Source organism: Castor canadensis, chromosome 1 (genome assembly GCF_047511655.1).
Source record: "Castor canadensis chromosome 1, mCasCan1.hap1v2, whole genome shotgun sequence".
Taxonomy (NCBI): Eukaryota; Metazoa; Chordata; class Mammalia; order Rodentia; family Castoridae; genus Castor; species Castor canadensis.
The window spans coordinates 141,079,037-141,096,885 of NC_133386.1; the positions used below are offsets into that span (position 1 = coordinate 141,079,037).

Consider the following 17,849-nt stretch of genomic DNA (forward strand, 5'->3'; position numbering starts at 1 on the left):
TGAGAGCTTAACAATGACACCATGTTCTACCTCTGGCTGGTAATCATGTCAAAACTCTGTCAAGGAGGACTTTGGAGAAAGCAGAGTTACTGGCTCTGGTAATATAGGTAGGTCTTCTAGATCTCCACTAGGGCGTCTATACCTCTCCCTCAACCAGAGTGTGGCATAATCAATGTGCCTTAGCAGTAGGAGATTGCAACATGGCCTTGATCCTGAGAACATCTTTAGGTGAGCCCCAGTATCTCACTCCCTTTTGAACAGAATGGGTTACTATGAAAATGAGTTTTGTTGTTGTTTTTCCAAGTATAATTTACTCCCCCTTCTATTAATATCTTACTAACTTAGAAATGACACATTCTTTTTAAGTTTAAGTGATTGATGTGGCTGTGTGTGATGTTTGGGTTGTGAATGATTCTGAGGTCTTGTCCAGGATCAGCAGGATAAAGGAAGGTTGTGCTCAAAGTAGAAGTAGTCATGTGAATGGGGCATGTCCATTTTGTTCTGAATACAAGACCTGTTGCCATGGAGAAATAAAATGGCTGCACTCCCAATGAAGTCAGATTTTAACACACCATTAAACTCTGTCATTGTATTTTTAGGAAGCCACTCATCAGGACTGCATAAACTCCCTTCTCACACCTACATCACATTGACTTCATGGCATACAACGAATCCAACTTCCAACATCTTTACTTTGTCTTAACTGGAATTCCAGGGCTTGAAGAAAAGTATTACTGGATGGCATTCCCTCTGGGTGCTATATATGTCATTGCTCTTTTTGGCAATGGCATCATCATCTCTACCATCAAGACTGAATCATCCCTGCATATCCCCATGTACTACTTTCTGTGCATGCTGGCATTTGCAGACATGGGACTCACCCTTTGCACACTGCCCTCTATGCTAGGTATATTCTGGCTTAACTACAAGTTCATTGCCTTTGATGCATGTCTTGTTCAGATGTATTTCATCCATACCTTCTCAGCCATTGAGTCAGGCGTGTTGGTGGCTATGGCCATTGATCGGGTAGTGGCAATCTGGAACCCTCTGAGGTACAGCACCATCTTTACCAGTGGTGTGGTCTGCAACACTGGGATAGTCATCTTGTCAAGGGCAGTCTGTGTGGTGTTCCCTGTGCCTTTCCTCATCAAACGGCTCCCCTTCTACCGCTCCAATATTCTCTCCCACTCCTTCTGCCTCCACCAAGATGTCATGCACCTTGCCTGTGCCAGCACCCGTGTCAACAGTCTCTATGGCCTCATTGCTGTCATCTTCACGAAGGGTTCTGACTCCCTCTCGATCTTCTTGTCCTATGGGTTCATACTGCGAATAGTGATGGCTATTGCCTCTGGGGAGGGCCGGCTGAAGGCACTCAACACCTGTGTTTCACACATCTGTGCTGTGCTCATCTTCTATGTGCCACTGATTGGGTTGTCAGTCATCCATCGCTTTGGAAAGCACCTGTCACCACTGACTCATGCCCTCATGGCAAATGCCTACCTTCTTGTGCCCCCTGTGCTGAACCCCATAGTGTATACTGTGAAGACCAAGGAAATACGAAAAAAGATCATCCAGATATTTGTTCCAACCAAGATTACTGCAGAGGGGTAAATCTTCCAGATGGAGAGAGGGAGTCTATTCTGTAAAAGTTCAATTATACTAATGAGAAATAAAGTTTTATTTATTTTTTAAAATTTTCTGTGTGATTGGAAATTGGCAAAGAAAGTTTTCTTTTCTCACAAAACATTTTCTTTATCCTGTGCCAAATTGTCTTTTGCTTAGTATGGAAAGAGTGTGATCTATAAGAGAGGACTTACTGAAAATGTATGTTCAAGACTTGGTGTATAACAGATGAAGGCAGGAAATATTACTATAATTGCATTAAAAAATATCTCCTTTCAATCAGAAATAGGCCAAGGGTTTTACTCCTTTTCATCTAAAGCTCATTAATCAATTAGTCACAAATAAATTAACATTGTAATTTAAGAGTTAGAAGTTGCCTTCATGAATTTAGTAAAGAAAAAACAAACTATATTCATTAAATAATAAGAGAAAACCTGGGGATAATGTTATTAAAATAGAATATGAATAAGAAAAATGATCAAATTATGAACATATTTATATTGGTGAGCAAAGCCAACTGTGTTATATAACTTGGGATCAAAAGATTGAGGTTAGGTTTAGCTATGCCACCTGAGAGCTGAACGACCCTGGACATTATCTTAATTTCTGTTAGCCATAGTTGTTTATTTCAAAAACGGAAAAATATCACTTGGCATCCAGAATTATTATGAAATTATATTTAATCACAAATTTAATAAATAAGCATGAGTAAAACTATACAGTGCTATTTAATTGAAAGAAGTGTTCAAGGACATTGTAAGAGAATAAGAGAATTTATAGACTGGTTATAGGCTAATAAGTAAAGATTATTAAGTAAAAGGCATAGTGCCAAATCTTTTTGCATATTATTTCATCTGCTAATCAATGCATCTCCATGAAGGAGATGTTTATTTGCTGTTTCTAGATGAAAAGGTCAAAGAACAAAAAAGAATTCCTAGAGAATGTTGGGCATCCTGGTAGACAGATAAAATAAGTTAGGCAGAGAGAGGGTGAAGACACTCATAGTAGGTAAAGAATTATTACAGATTTTATTTGACAGCAAGCTAATTATAAGAAGTGGACAGAACAAAGGCACATGTATACACTGGGCTACCTATGTCTGCTTACATAGTCAGGATGACTTTTTGTAAAGTACTTATTATTGGGTTGCTAAAATGTAACACCACATATTCATTGAGATCTGAGAGACTATTAATCAAGCCAGTAGCTGTTTTGGTTTGTAAGATTCTGTGCATGAGGAGACTATTTTCATTTCAAACCTATTTTCTGTTTAATTTGCTCTCATGAATATGAGTCCTTACCAAATTTTAATTTTAGTTTCATAAACTTTCCTATTCTTTTTTTTAATTCCATAAAGAAAAAGCACATAGTAGACATTTATCAGAGTAATGTAAATATAAAATAGCATTTAAATCTGGACTGTGGAGCTCAACCACATCTTAAGAGGCTTGTTAAGGGCCTGCCAGTACCATCACAGCCCTGGTTCTGGAGCAGGGACTGCAACTCCGGAGTTCTTCCTGTTGTTTCTAATAAGCATTATAAACAGAGAACAGGAAGGCAAAACAGGTTCTGTCTGGGAGTTGGTACTGGTACGAGTGTGGGGGGAGGACATAAGGAAAGGTGTAAGAGGGTGAATATGGTGGGAATATTATGTACACATGTATGTAAATGGAAAAATGAGACCTGTTTCAGGATTAGGGGGAGAAGGATAAAGGAGAATGATGGAGGGGATGTATTCAACTATGATATATTCTAAAACCATTTTTAAATGTCACATTGTACCCTTAGTACAACAATAATAAATCCTATATAAAATTTGTACATATATGATAAAGTAGTATTACTCGTAGAGACTGGAAATTTACATAACAATACTTATTTTTCTATTTGATTTTGAAAGATGAGTTATGTTACTTAAATGAAGATACATGCAGAAATTTAATGAGTATTGGATATTAAATCAAATCCATTTATGAAAGAACCACATAAGCATATGGGACATAATATTTATGTGCCAATTTAAAATACATATACATAGCAAGAAAAGAGACTAGACCCAGAAGTACCTTTTATTAAAATGGAGAGAAAGGTTCTAGAAGCAGTATGAAATAATCACAATTCTCAAGGAGTACACAAGTCTCTGACCACATACAGGTCTTTGGTGTTTTCATCCATTCAGAATGCTTGAAATGTAGACTCGTAAAGAAATCTAAATCATAGTCTATGCTTTAAAGATAAACCAGTGAGATAATAAACTTATGTTGTTTCGAACCACTGTTTGTGGAAATTTATTATAATAGCAATAAGAAATTAATACAGAAGCCAATGTTAAAAACAAGAAACAAATAGAGACTTTTTACACTGACCACACACTTTTAAGCTCAGATCCTTGGTATTTCTTTGAGGCACGGTCTTGATAGGTAGTCCAGGTTGGCCTTGAACTTGCTACCTGGCTGAGGCTGGTATTGAACTCGAGAACTTACTGCCTTAGCTTCCCAAGTCCTGAAATTGTAGGCATGCCTCATCATGCCTGGCTTCTAAGATCACCTTTTAATTCTTTCTATTTGTACTCATTTAAAAAACTTGGCAATGACCCCAGCTGAAACCATTCTCTACTGTTCAAAATGCAGTGTTAACTATTATAATAAAAACATATACACTTTTAGAAAACAGTAATCATTTTCACATGTGAAAGAGAAGCAGGCAATCCAAAATAGTAGATGGACATCAAATACCTTGCAATAGGCTTTAGGAGCTGATATCACTCCATTTATATGTATATGTTTACACAGATAACCACCACATTCAGCAAATATTTGAAAAATACACACATAGAAGTCTTAGCATGAATATGTATCTTCTTTCATTCCAGCATGCACTCCTGTAAAAGTGCATGTTCACAAAAATATACATATATGCATCTCTACACAGCAATGGAAATACCCTAAACACTTATGCACGTACCCTTTGCTTCCCAAATGTTGACACATTTGCTTGTATGACTTGAATAGCAACTTTTAAACAACTTGTTGGAGGGGGTGAATGTAACTATGATATATTGTAGGAACTTCTATAAATGTCACAATGTACCCCTAGGGTAACAATAATAAAAAAAATAGATATTTAAAGAACACACTTGAAATATCATAGTGATAGATAGATACACTTAATACACATAAGATTTTATCAATACACTGCATTCACATGATCATGTATGCACACATAATCACATGAGCACAAATAATGGCATAACACAGTCATTCTTGACTCTTCCCTCATGATAGATAAACTAGACTGAGAAAAGGGGGAAAACTTTGTTCTTAGAAGTTACACATATATAATCTCTTCAATAGCAGAGGTATGTTTTTTCTCAGAAAGAGAGTAAACCTGATAGAGTATATACACTGTTATTGAGCCAGAGATGTACACACTGTTTAATTAATTTTGAGAATGAGTGACTTAGAAGAAAACTAGGTTGCTTAAATTTGAAAAAAGTAAAATCCTATTGTCTTTTCTCCATAATAACTCATGAGTTTTATATATATATATATATATATATATATATATATATAGAGAGAGAGAGAGAGAGAGAGAGAGAGAGAGAGAGAGAGAGAGAGAGAGAGAGAGAGAGAGAGAGAGAGAGAGAGAGTAGTAACCATGCTGAATGCTGTTCCCAGTGCAGAGTGTTTTTAGAGGTCAATAAAACCAACACAGAAAAGAGGAAGAATTTAATTAGAGAAGCATGAGCATGAGGGATCTTGTTTATCTATTTAAGATTATTTTTAAATGGTAATGCTGTTACAGTGAGGAAAGGAGATCTTGAAGAAAAAAGATCCAGGCAAAAGATTGCGCTCTGTTTCTTTATAAATCAGGAATGCTCTTGGCTTGTCTCTGCCTCATGTTCTATTAAGCAAACACCTGTAACTCAAGTTCTTAAAGAACAACTTAGGGGTTTATTGTATTTGAAAGAGCAATGCAGGGGTTTTATACAGAAAAAAACTTGATAGATTTAATAAATTTTTGAACACCTTTTCCTGTGCCTGTATTTTCCCCTCAGCAGCTACTGATAATTCACTTTCTCCACACAGTCCTCTGGCCCATCTGCCTCTGCTGCTCACGTCCCCCTCCCCAGCTCCTTCTTCCTGACCTGGGATCTTTCAGACATGGCAGCTATCCTAAAGTTTAGATACATGAGGGAGAAAAAAAATCCCAAACCAAAAAATTAAACAAATTGCATTCAGAAATTTTAAATGCAAATGAACTTAGGAGTATGTTTCTGTCAATGTGTCTCTGTGCAGTAACTTTTTGGGAGATACTCTGTGCAGTTGTGCTGTTCCTACAAATAATTAGGTAGTCATAGGTCAATGTTCTCACTGTTTTCTTTTTAAATTTCCAGCATTTACATTTAACCATTCATATCTGATAATGTGATTAAGTTGTGGCCTAAATATTAACTGGTGACAGCTGAAGGACATGTGGTGATTTTTGCTTTGACAAGTTTATAGTTCTATGATATAAACCAGGCATGAGTCTTGCAGCTTAACTTCTCATGTAAAATTCCCAAACATTTTTGAATTAGTATATTCTATCTGATAGATCCTTCACTAAAAAGTTATGAATTTGATCATGCATTCAAGATAAATTTTTCTAGGACATATTGCTTTAAGTTGCTACTACACTTGTATTTTGATGCATTGTTTCCTGGACTGATTTGTAAATTTAAAAGAGACCTGAGCTGTGGAAACACAGTTTTCATGTATCAGTGGAGCTAAAAGTCAGCCTGCAGGGTCTACAAAAGGGGTTGTGTGGTGAGGAGATGGAGTATGTGCAGGGTGCTTGTAGAAAGAATTTAGATTTTTTTTATCTTGCTATCTTACATCTCCAACAAAGAATAAGAGCATCAGAAGGGCACCATCAGCTAATTGTCTGTTAACACAGTATTTGAACATTGTAAATATACATTCCATGAATGGCTTTTATTCTTATTCTAGAATTCAGTACAGTTATGATTTATAGTTATGCATCTGCACAAGAAAGTCAAAAAAAGAGCATCTAACATATTTTTCCATTTATTTATTAAAAATTACATATAGTCACTACTCTAGTGATATTTTTACATGTGAAAATACATAAAATAGCATTTTTGAACTGCACGCAGGTGGCTCATGCCTGTAATTCTAGCTACTCCAGAGGCAGAGATCAGGAGGATCGCTATTTGAAGCCAGCCTGGGCAAATAGTTCAGGAGGCACTATCTCGAAAAAACCCAACACAAAAAAGGGCTTGTGGAGTGACTCAAGGTGTGGGCCGAGTTCAAACCGCAGTACCACAAAAAAACAAAAACAACAAAAAAAAAAGTTTTGAAGGATGAGATCAACTGAAAAACAAATAATGTTCCATGTTTTCCTCTTCATATGCCAAAGAACTGATAATGAATTCCCACATATGTTTTCTACTTAGATGGCATCAAAACTGAGGCCTTGGCTAATGCAGAGTTATAATTTACAAGCTCCAAACATTCACATTTGCATTCTGTGCAAATAAAGAAAGGTAATTTCTGTTGAAAACGTAAACTCTGTATCAATCTTTCAAATTTATTTATTTTTGGTGGTATTGGTCTTGAACTCAGGGCCTCATGCTTGGAAGGTGCTGTATGTACCACTTGAACTATGCCCCTAAGCCCTTTTTTGCTTTTATTATGTTTTGAATAGGGTCTTGTGTTTCTGCTCATGGCTGGCCTCAGACTGTGATTCTCCTACCTATGCCTCCTATATATCTGAGACCTAGGCATGTACCACCAGGCCTGACTTTTTGGTTGCAATGTGGTCTTGCTACTTTTTTTCCTGAACTGGCCTTGTGCTGCAATTCTTTCCACCTCTGCCTCCCAAGTAGCTGGGATAATGTCCATGGGCCACCACATCTGGTCTCAAGGTTATTCTTAACTTGCTCTATTGTTTTCTATTTCATTTTGGCAAGCTCAATCTCTTACTTACGGTTTCAATAGTACTGATTGCTGTCTTATTTCTTCTGCATCTATATCTTAGAGCCACTAGGTTCTTTCTTCTCCCTGGAATTTGCTTGTAGGTCTAGGAGAAGCTGATGCCTAGGTTACTTCTCAATTTACATACTTCAGAATCATGATGTAGTGATGCCTTATAGAAACTGTAGGACCTTGAATAATTTGCTTACTTGCTCTGAATTTCATTTCCTGCCTGTGTAAAATACTAAAAATATTTATTCTCAAAAGCTGTTGAGACAATTTGATGAGATAATATATAAAAGCAGTTATCATTATTAATTACCAACAACAAATTAAGCATGGTACTTCGATATAATGTGACATGCCTTGTGACCATCTGCATACCTATTTATTGATAAAGAAATATTCCAGGAATAAAGCAGAAAATGGATTCATCTTTCCTCAGTCCAGCATAATCTATGGAATTTCTCCATTTGAAATGTATATTTATTGAATGAATAAATAATTCTCCAGAAAATTGTGTGACATTTAACACAATTATTAAAACAGATATTAACATAAAAACATAAGTATATTGCACTGACATATTCATCCTCACATATGTGCATACTGCATTCTCAAATATCTTCCTTAAGTTGAGTATTTTTACAAAGCCCAGAGGAAATTTTATTCTGTAAAACTTTACTGCATTATTTAGTATGTAGTAAAATTAGTATCACTTAAGCTTGGTTGAAAGTGTTCTGTGTTAGTTTTCTAATGTGTGCCAGAAAAACTAGAACGATGAGTGATGACACTTAAAGAAAAGGTATGCATTAGAAACCACACATGTAATTTAATTCATCATAGACACCTTTCACCCCACAAATATATAGACATAAAGATAGGTATTGTTTGATCCTGTAATAGTTTTCTTTACTTCATTTAAAAACAAAATAATTATATCTAGTAGTTCAGCAGTGAAATAGGACTTATTGAATCTTTCTTGATGTAATTATTAATTTATAACTAAAGAAAATATTCTTTAATATTATAAGTATAAACACTCAAAAGTATTATCTTTCTCAACAGATAATCTGATGCTCATCTCCACTTTCCAAGAAATAAAAGCTTGATGTTATTTAGGTAAACTAGATTTTGTGAAATCAGATACCAAAATACATGCATTCCAATATAGGATATATACAGAGTAAGAATGACCTGTGCTGCATATTCACCCACAAGCCCCACACACGCATATATTTTATCAGAGGTGAAAGATTTGATCGCACAATGACTAGTGAAAGTGTAAACATTAATTCTTCCATTGTCTACTCATTCTGCTTTTTATTTGTGATTACATTTCACTAAGCCATGTTCTTTCTCCCCCGGAACACCTGAATGACTTGTCTTTGTATCATCTTATTCTTCACGCTGTAGACAATGGGATTTAGCATAGGGGGGAGGAGCAGTTAGACATTGGCCATGATCATGTGAACTACTGGTGACAAATGTTTCCCAAACCTGTGGATCATAGTCACACCAATGAAAGGAATATCGAAGAGGAGTACAGTGCAGATTGAGAGAGGCAAGTGTTGAGGGCTTTGAGCCTCTGAGCTCTAGAGGAAATACCCAGCACAGTCTTCAGGATGAGAACATAAGAAAAGAGAATGATGAGGGCATCAAGCCCCAAGGTAAGGATGACGACAATGAGGCCGTAGAGGCTGTTGACACGGGTGCTGGCACAGGCTAGTCGCATCATATCTTGGTGAAGACTGTATGAGTGAGATTAGATATTGGAATGGCAGAAGGGCAGGCATTTTATAAGGACAGGCACAGGGAAGACCACACAGAGTGCTCGGGTGAGGACAACCATTCCAATATTTCCAACAACACCATGAATAAGGACAGAAGTATAGCGCAGCGGGTCTCGGATAGCCACAAACCTGTCAAAGGCCGTGGATGCTAGGACTCCTGAATCTACTAATCCAAATACATGGATGAAAAACATCTGTGTGACACACGTATCAAAGGCAATTTTAGGAGCACTGAACCAGAAGACACTGAGCATAGATGGCAAGGTGGACGTGGAGAGACTGACATGAGTCAGAGCCAAGATACAGAGGAAGTAGTACATAGGCTCGTGGAGACTCTGCTCTACCTTGATGATTGCTAGGATGGTACCATTTCCCAAGAGTATTAGTATGTAGAGAAATCCCAGGGGAAAGGCCGTCCAGGGGTTCTTGTCTGGCATTCCTGGGATACCGGTCAGAATGAAGCCATGGTAACTGGCAAGTGATGCATTCAAATTCTTCATGGTGTTCTCACCATTGAGTGAGGCTGCACTCTAGCATTTAGCTCACAGCTCCCAAATAGAAAACAGGGTCTCACATGAGATAAGTAGATGGCTTTTGGGATAGGTCAACGTACAAAAGAGGGAAGAATTAGGTGAAAAACCATTACCTAGGTGGTTTTCACATCACTTTGTTCCTTTGTCTCTTAGTCAGCTCCCCTGTGATGGATGACCTTCCTTTGGATTTAATTTATTCTGAAGAATGAAGACAAGATTAAAGACCACTATTTATAGAGTACTGAATTTGAATCTGTTCTCCTTTGGAATTCTCAAGTTCTGGCAGAAAAGAAGCAGCCAAACCTAATGACTTAATAACATGGAGCATTTAGTTAAATAACAGTAATTTGAAAATCCACTAAGCTCACAGTGCTATCACCACATTCATACGTACACACAATTCCACTGCAATCCTAACCTAATCCATACAAATCCTTCAGTGTTTAATATAAATTATATATTGTAGATAATATAAATATCATATATATATGGAGTGTCTTTATGTACACACACACACACACACACACACACACACACATAGAGAGATTATTCCACCTGCATAAGCATTTTTCCACTCTATTTGTAATGAGCTATGTGCACTGGTAGACATACTAGCAGATAAAATTATTCAAATAAACATTTAATCTCCACAAATTAAAAAAAGTTTAATTTTTCCTTAATTTCACTTTAAGATAGTAAACAAAAGATAATAAAATTTACTGGACTATATACAAACTCATGTAACACATACAATAATGCACCACTCACACAAATTTAAAGTTGAAAGTTTCCTAACACACCAGAAATTTTGGGAGTCATTCTTGAAAATTCCTTCTTCATCAAACTTATATTTAAGCAAGTTTCAAACTTGTCTCTAAAGCATGTAAAGATGTGTGACTTTCTTCCTTTTCTTATAGGTAGTAACAAGTGTAGCACATTCCTTTCAGGATCCCAAATGATCCACTGCTGTTCTTTTCTAATACGGTCTTAATAATGTAGTTAAACTCAACTTTCTAAAGCTAGAAATCTGATGTAATCATCACAAGCAAAAGTTCCTCTATGGGTTTCCAATGCATTTAGATTAGAGTCCTAAGTCCCCATCTTAGCTTTAGAATAGAGCCTGATTCACCCCCTACTCACCTGTCTAGCACCAACTTATACCACTTATTCTAGATCTATCCTTTAGTCTCAAGTTCAGGCAAATTTGCAGTCTTTAAAAAAAATTCCTTATGAAGAAGGCATATGTAAGCACTATAAAAAATCACTTCAGTCAGTCACATTAAAAAGAGTATTGCGTTTTATACTGTAGAATTATCTTATGAGTAAAACAATATGTGTATTAAGAAATTTATTGATGGTATGATTAAAGAAGGGAAAGCATGATTTGTTAAGAGATGGAAAAAATTCATGTAAATCAATAGTATGCAAGATAAAGTTCTTGATACTTACAAAGAAAAGAAATTCAAAGGATGCATGTTTACTAGTGTATATTGAAAGCATTTTCATTAAAATAAAGAACACACTGCGATATCTACTACAACAACCATTATTCAACAGTACTAATTAACAAGTGAGAAAGGACAAGAAAAGAGAATTTGTGTAACTTCTGAAAGAAATAAAAATGACTTTACTTCAGATATAATTGATCTTAACCTGATGAATCAAAAAAGAAAAGACTATAGACTATAAGTCTACCAAAGTAATAAGATAAAAGATCAATGTGACAAGTTAACAGATTTTCTGTTCAAAAATTCTCAATTGAGAAAATTCCTTAAAAATAAGGTTTTATTCACAATATCAAAAAAACTATATAAAAATGTATTTGTGTAGCAGTTTATGTTTGGTGGTTGAGGTGGTCCTGGAAAATTTCATTAAATAATATTAAAAGGCCCTGTATTCCTTAACTTTTTTTCTGAAGGTAGGATTCTTCCATATGGAGCAGAAGGGAATGCTCCCATTTAGTAACACATGAATTCAAAACATTATCAACCAATTGCACTCAAGAAATTTTGATGGATAGTGACAGGTATACTCAATATTAAGTACATACCATAATTATACAAACATAGTCCATATTATATTGGAAAACAACTGGGAGAACTCATCCTTTGCTATTTATGGATGCAATATGAAGCTATTGGAACTAATAAACATAATATTGGCACAGGTATAAAAATGTGCATCTTAAGAAATAGTACTTCTAAAGTACCATGAATGAGGATAAAGAATATCATGGCCCTCATATCTTCTATCAGTTGGGAAAAGAACCGATCATTTCACAAATGAGACTGGGACAATCATCTAACACTTTTTTGGGGTTGTTTTGATGCTGGGATTGGAACCTGGACCTCCTGCATGCCAAACGCATCGTTTACCATTGAGCTACACTTTGAGCCCTGCTAACCCTTTTTGAAAACATAAGCATCCCTGTTTTATACATCTTTGCAACTGGAATAAAAATTTCAAGGCACAAACAAACCCTGCAATAATATTAGAAAAGGGGAAATACATTTAATGTTTTTCTTAGGATTAAATTAAAGCCACTGTATAAAATATTGATGTAGAACAGTGCATTAAACACAAAGAATACTAACTGCAAAAAGTAAACGTAAACCAAATTAGAAGTAAAAAAGTAAGAAAATGTTGCCAGTGAGTCATCATTATGGTCATTTTGGGGCTGAAGCATCAAGACACCTGAGCTTCAATCTTGGCTATTTGCTTCAAAACATTCTTATCAACTCAATATACGGTACTCACCTGGTCAGTTTTATTTTTATCTTAATACAGTTAGTAGACAAGGTTAGTGTTTGGGATTCATGCCTACATATTAGAATCATTTGGGAAGCTTTTAAAATATGAAACTCAATTTCAGCCCCCATCAAATGAATGCTAACATTTGGAGATGCTGCCCTCCTGCGCACACACCTGCATTGAACTTGGCTGTCTTGTCTGTTCTTTTGGTGATGTTCTGTGGTTTGCTTGACAGTGAAAGTGTTAGAAACAGAAAGCAACAGCATTAGACATACATTTTTGTGTCCGGCAGTTTTGGTACGTACTGGCCAGGCAAAATAGAAAAAGATGAAGATAGAATTCCTTGCCCTCCACTGACTGGAGGTAGGAACTTGGTACCTCATTTTCATCTATGGTGCCATCACACGTGAACCTTGGACTTTAAAAATGTCCCTGATCTGCCTACTTCTAGCTGATTCTATAACAGTAAAAAAAAAAAAAGTCAAGATGCATTTGAAGTATGTCTTTCTAAATATGTTTTTTTGCTGTTGAGAGAGCCACGGGGAGCTCAGCACATGAGAATCCTGCAAAAAGGCAGAACTGATGCCAAATAAAAGGCCTGAAAAAGCTTATTTCCTAAACAGTGGGGATACAGAAAGCAACTTAATGTAGAAGCTGAGTGAAGCAGAAATAAAATATAGAGTAAGAATAAAAATTTAGGGCCACACAGAACAACAGTAATTCTATGCATTCGTGAATTAACAGGCATTGATAAACATCTTTTGGAATCAGGTGTTTGCTTGCATATTTCTTGCTTATATTTCACTTAATTCTTATAATCATAAACTTGTGCCTTTACTTTGAATCCCTCTTCCAAATACTTCCATATTTCCTTCTGAGTTGCAGTCCTTTGCCTCTAAGCACCTGCCTCTCTACTCCCTCCCTGTTTCTTTGCTCTCTCCTTTCCTTTTTCTTTATGCTTCAGCACTCGCTGTCTTCTTTGCTTGATTGAGCTGATTCTTGTATCTTACCTGGCTCTCAACAGAGGGAGAAGTGACCTTTCCACTTACTGCATAGCCAAATATGTATGTAGGTGGCTCGTGCTCTAATGGCTTGTGGCTTCTAATAGAAGCCCAGCATGCAACTCAACCTATTCCCAAGAGACCCATGAGGTTAATTTAGTTGTAATAACTAGAACTTCCCAGGACGCTCCTCATACTACACCAAAGTCTGCTACATCATTTGTTTTCATCTCCCTTTTAATTATTTTGTCTTTGTAATATTTTCATTAACATGTATTAATGGGATTTAGCGTGGTTTTTCAACATACATACAGTGTGATGCTCTCGTCTAGATAATCATAAAAATATAAAAATTTATAGTAAGCTGTAATCATCCCACTGTTCTGTGGAACATCAGAACTTAATCCGTCAATCTGTGTTTTATTACCTCTTACTCTTATCTAACCCATTCACTTTATCCTTTCCAGCCTGTCTCTACATTCAAATTGATATTCTTTTAGCTCTCATATGTGAAAGAGAACATGCAATATTTGTATTTCTGTTTCTGCCTTATTTCACTTAACATAATGTTTTCTATTTCTGTTCATTTTTGTTGCATATGACAGGATTTAATTCTTCTTTAGGATTGAATGATATTTCATTGTGGGTGTAGACTATATTTCCTTTACTCATTTATCTGTCGATGGACAACTAAGTTATTCTATATCTTAGCAATTGTAAATAGTGCCACAGTAGATTTGGGCATGAAGCTGGCTCTTTATTATACTGGTTTTGTTTCCTTTGGCTGTATACCCAGAAGTAGTATAGTAGGATCATATGATAGTTCTGTTTTCAGTTTTTTGAGGAACTTCTATACTGTTCTCCATAATAACTGCACTAATTTATATTCCAACCAATAGTTAAAATTGTCCCATTTTTTTTTCACAGCCTCACCAGCATTTGTTATTTTTTCCTTATGTTTGACAACAGTGAGAAGAATCTCAATGACTTTTTGATTTGCATCGCCCCAAAGGCTAATGATAGGGAACATTCGTTCTTTTTTCTCCATTGTATTTTGAGTCTACTCCCTGAACATTTGTCTGTTCATTTGTTTGGTGGTGCTGGAGTTTGAACTCAGGGCCTTGTATTTGCTAGGCAGGTGCTCTACCACTTGAGCTATGTAATAGCCCTTTTTGCTTTAGTTAATTTTGAATAGGTTCTTACATGTATGTTCAGGGCAAACCTGGACTGCGATCCTTCTATTTACATTTCCCACATAGCTGGGATAACAGGTGCATACTATGAAGATCAGCTTTTCTTGGTTGAGATGGGTTCTCACAAACTTTTTCTTGCCTGGTCCTGAGCCATGATCATCCTGAGCTCTGCCTCCTGAGTAGCTGGGACTATAGGTGTGTTCTATGTTTTTCATAACATGTCATATTTCTTCATTTCTGGAATTACTTTTCATGCTATCCATAAGTGAATGTAACTCATACTTGATTAGCAAAGTTTGAATTTGCCGCATTCCTATATATTCATTGAAACACACACCCTAGTTTATCTCTGAAAAAGTACATGAATGATATGTTTTGTGCATTTCCATTTATCTGTTATCTTACTCCTTTTCTATACACTTAATAGTTAGATTGACTGTATACAGAATTATTATGCTTATGTTTTTACATGTGTAATTTATAAGTTTAGTTTACTATAATAGATTAGGCTACTGGTTCTTATTGCTGGTACAGAGCTGAAGTTTTACCCATTATATTAGACTAAACCATAAAAATACTTAGATAAGATTATTTAAAGCACAATAACCCTCACTACATAACCCTGCATAGAGAATTTAGACAATTGTTACCCATTCACAGTGAGGCCTTTGCAAAACAAAACTAATCTTACTGGATTTTTTTTTGTAAGTCCTCTTTCCTCCACAATTCAGGGCATTAGACTCTCCTCTTTATTGTTGATACTTTGAAAAATTCCACAATACTATTTCTATATATACTTTTCTTTCAGTTTTTTAAAATCTGTTTTTCCCTTTTGATGAGTCCTGTTCTGTTAGACAAGTGTAGCAAATTTTGCTTAATCTTCATTTGACAGATATTTGGGCTGTTTTCACATTGTAGCTGCATGGGATCCAGCTGTTACGCATACTTAGGAACTTTTGGTGGAAATATAAAGCATTTCTTTGGAGTAGGAAGCTAGAAATGGAATTGCTTGTTAAAAGCCAGTGTCATTTTATCAGAAATTTCCATTTCTGATAGCTCTTCTAATGAATTTATGTCATTGACTCCTCAGGCTTTAAATTTTTATTTTTCTAATAAACAAGAATAGTGTGTAACTTTTTCTTTGTACATTCATGCTTCATCTACTGCCCTTCGTGAAGCTCCTGTTTAAACAGTTTGCTTGTATTTTAATTATATTTTTTGCTGATGGATTGTGAGCTTTCTTTGTCAAATGTATGCATGGTGTACATTGCCTGTAGCTTGCCTTTTTTACTTTGTCAAAGTAAATTTGGAAGTACATTTGTAATGAAATTCAGTCATTGATTTTTTTCCCCTTTTAGGGATAATTCCTTTTATATCTTTTATTTAGATTTTTATGATAACTATCAGTACATATTAATAGTAATGGAAGTTAGTGTGCTATTTTCATACTTACTATGCTTAGATCTTATCTAGTCTTTCTTGCTTTTCCCTTACCTCTTTTCCCAGTTTCCTTCTGCTTTACTAACAGTCCCTTTGAAACTTTCAGGACTCTTTTTTTCACATGGGGAGAAAACATGGGATACCTGTCTTTCTGTGTCTGGCTTATTTCATTTAGCATAATGAACTCCAGTTTCATCAATTTTCTTCCTTGTTTATGAATGCATAATATTACAACATGTATACACACCACATTTTGTGTATCCACTCACCTATTGATGAACACTATTTATTGATTGGATTACTTTGTACTTTTGTTCTAATTTTTGAGTTCTTCATATATTGTGGATATTAATCCATCATCAGATGAATAGCTGGTGAACTTTTCTCACATTCTGAAGGCTATCTCTTTACTTTCATTTCCTTGCTGTGCAGTTTTAATATTTAATATAATAATATTTAATATTTAATATTTAATAATATTTAATATTTAATATAATCCTAACTTGTCAATTTTAATTGACTAATTAAAATTAAAATTAAAACTTGTCAATTTTAATTTTCTAATTCTTGCTATTGTTTCCTACACAGGTCATGGTTGCCTGTGCCAATATCTTAGATATATCTCATGTTTTTCTCTAATAGTTTCAAAGTTTCAGATCTTACAATAAGGACACCATTCCATTTTGAGTTGTTGTGGGGCAGGGAAAAAGATAAGGTCCTAGTTCTAATCTTCTACATGTGAATGTTCACTTTTGCCAGCACCATCTGTTGAAGAGTCTAGTCTTTCTCCAAAGTATGTTTTGGGTCCTTTTTTGAAAATAAGTGGTTGTGGCTGTGTAGGTTTATTTCTTCTATTCTTCATTGTTTGTCTATATGACTATTTTTATACTGGTGTTATGGTGTTTTTGTTCCTGTGGCTCTGTGGTATATTTTGTGGTCAGGTGTTGTGGTATCTCCAGAATTGCTCCTTGTGCTTAGGATTTCTTTGGCTATTTGGGGTCTTTTGTGCTTCCATATGAATTTTAGGTTTGTTTTTCTAGTTCTGTGAAGAGCATCATTGGAACTTTGATGGAAATTGCATCAAATGTATAAATTGCTTTCACCATATGACCATGTTGACAACATCAGTTCTCCCACCAGTAGACATGGGAAGTCTTTCCATTTTCTATTGTCTTCTTCAACTATTTCTTCACTATTTTATAATTTTCACTGTGGAGGCTTTTTTACTTTCTTGATTAAGGTTATTGCTTTTATTTTAGTTTTTGAAGATTTTATGAATGGGATTGTTTTCCTGATTTTATTCTCAGAAAGTTTATCATTAAGTAGAAAAGCTACTGACTTTTGAATGTGTGATTTGCACCTGCTACTTTGCTGAATTTGTTTATCAGTTCTAATTGTCTTTTGGTGAAGTCTTTAGGATTTTCTAAGTGTAGAATTATATCTGCAAACAAGGGTAATTTTACTTCTTTTCCTGTTTTCTTTTTTTTTTTTTTCTCTTGCCTGATTGTCCTGGCTAGAATTTCAAGTATTATGTTAG

The 17,849-nt window shown here is 35.4% G+C and overlaps 1 protein-coding gene and 1 pseudogene across 1 annotated transcript; one reads left to right on the plus strand and one right to left on the minus strand.

Moving 5' to 3' along the window:
- Positions 1–657: 657 nt before the first annotated feature.
- On the plus strand, positions 658–1,611 carry LOC109679439 (olfactory receptor 51H1-like). The gene has a single exon (XM_020154645.1). The coding sequence runs from the start codon at positions 658–660 to the stop codon at positions 1,609–1,611; it is 954 nt and encodes a 317-aa protein (XP_020010234.1).
- Positions 1,612–8,944: 7,333 nt separating this feature from the next.
- LOC109679431 (olfactory receptor 51H1-like) lies at positions 8,945–9,894 on the minus strand (annotated as a pseudogene).
- Between the last annotated feature and the right edge of the window lie 7,955 nt (positions 9,895–17,849).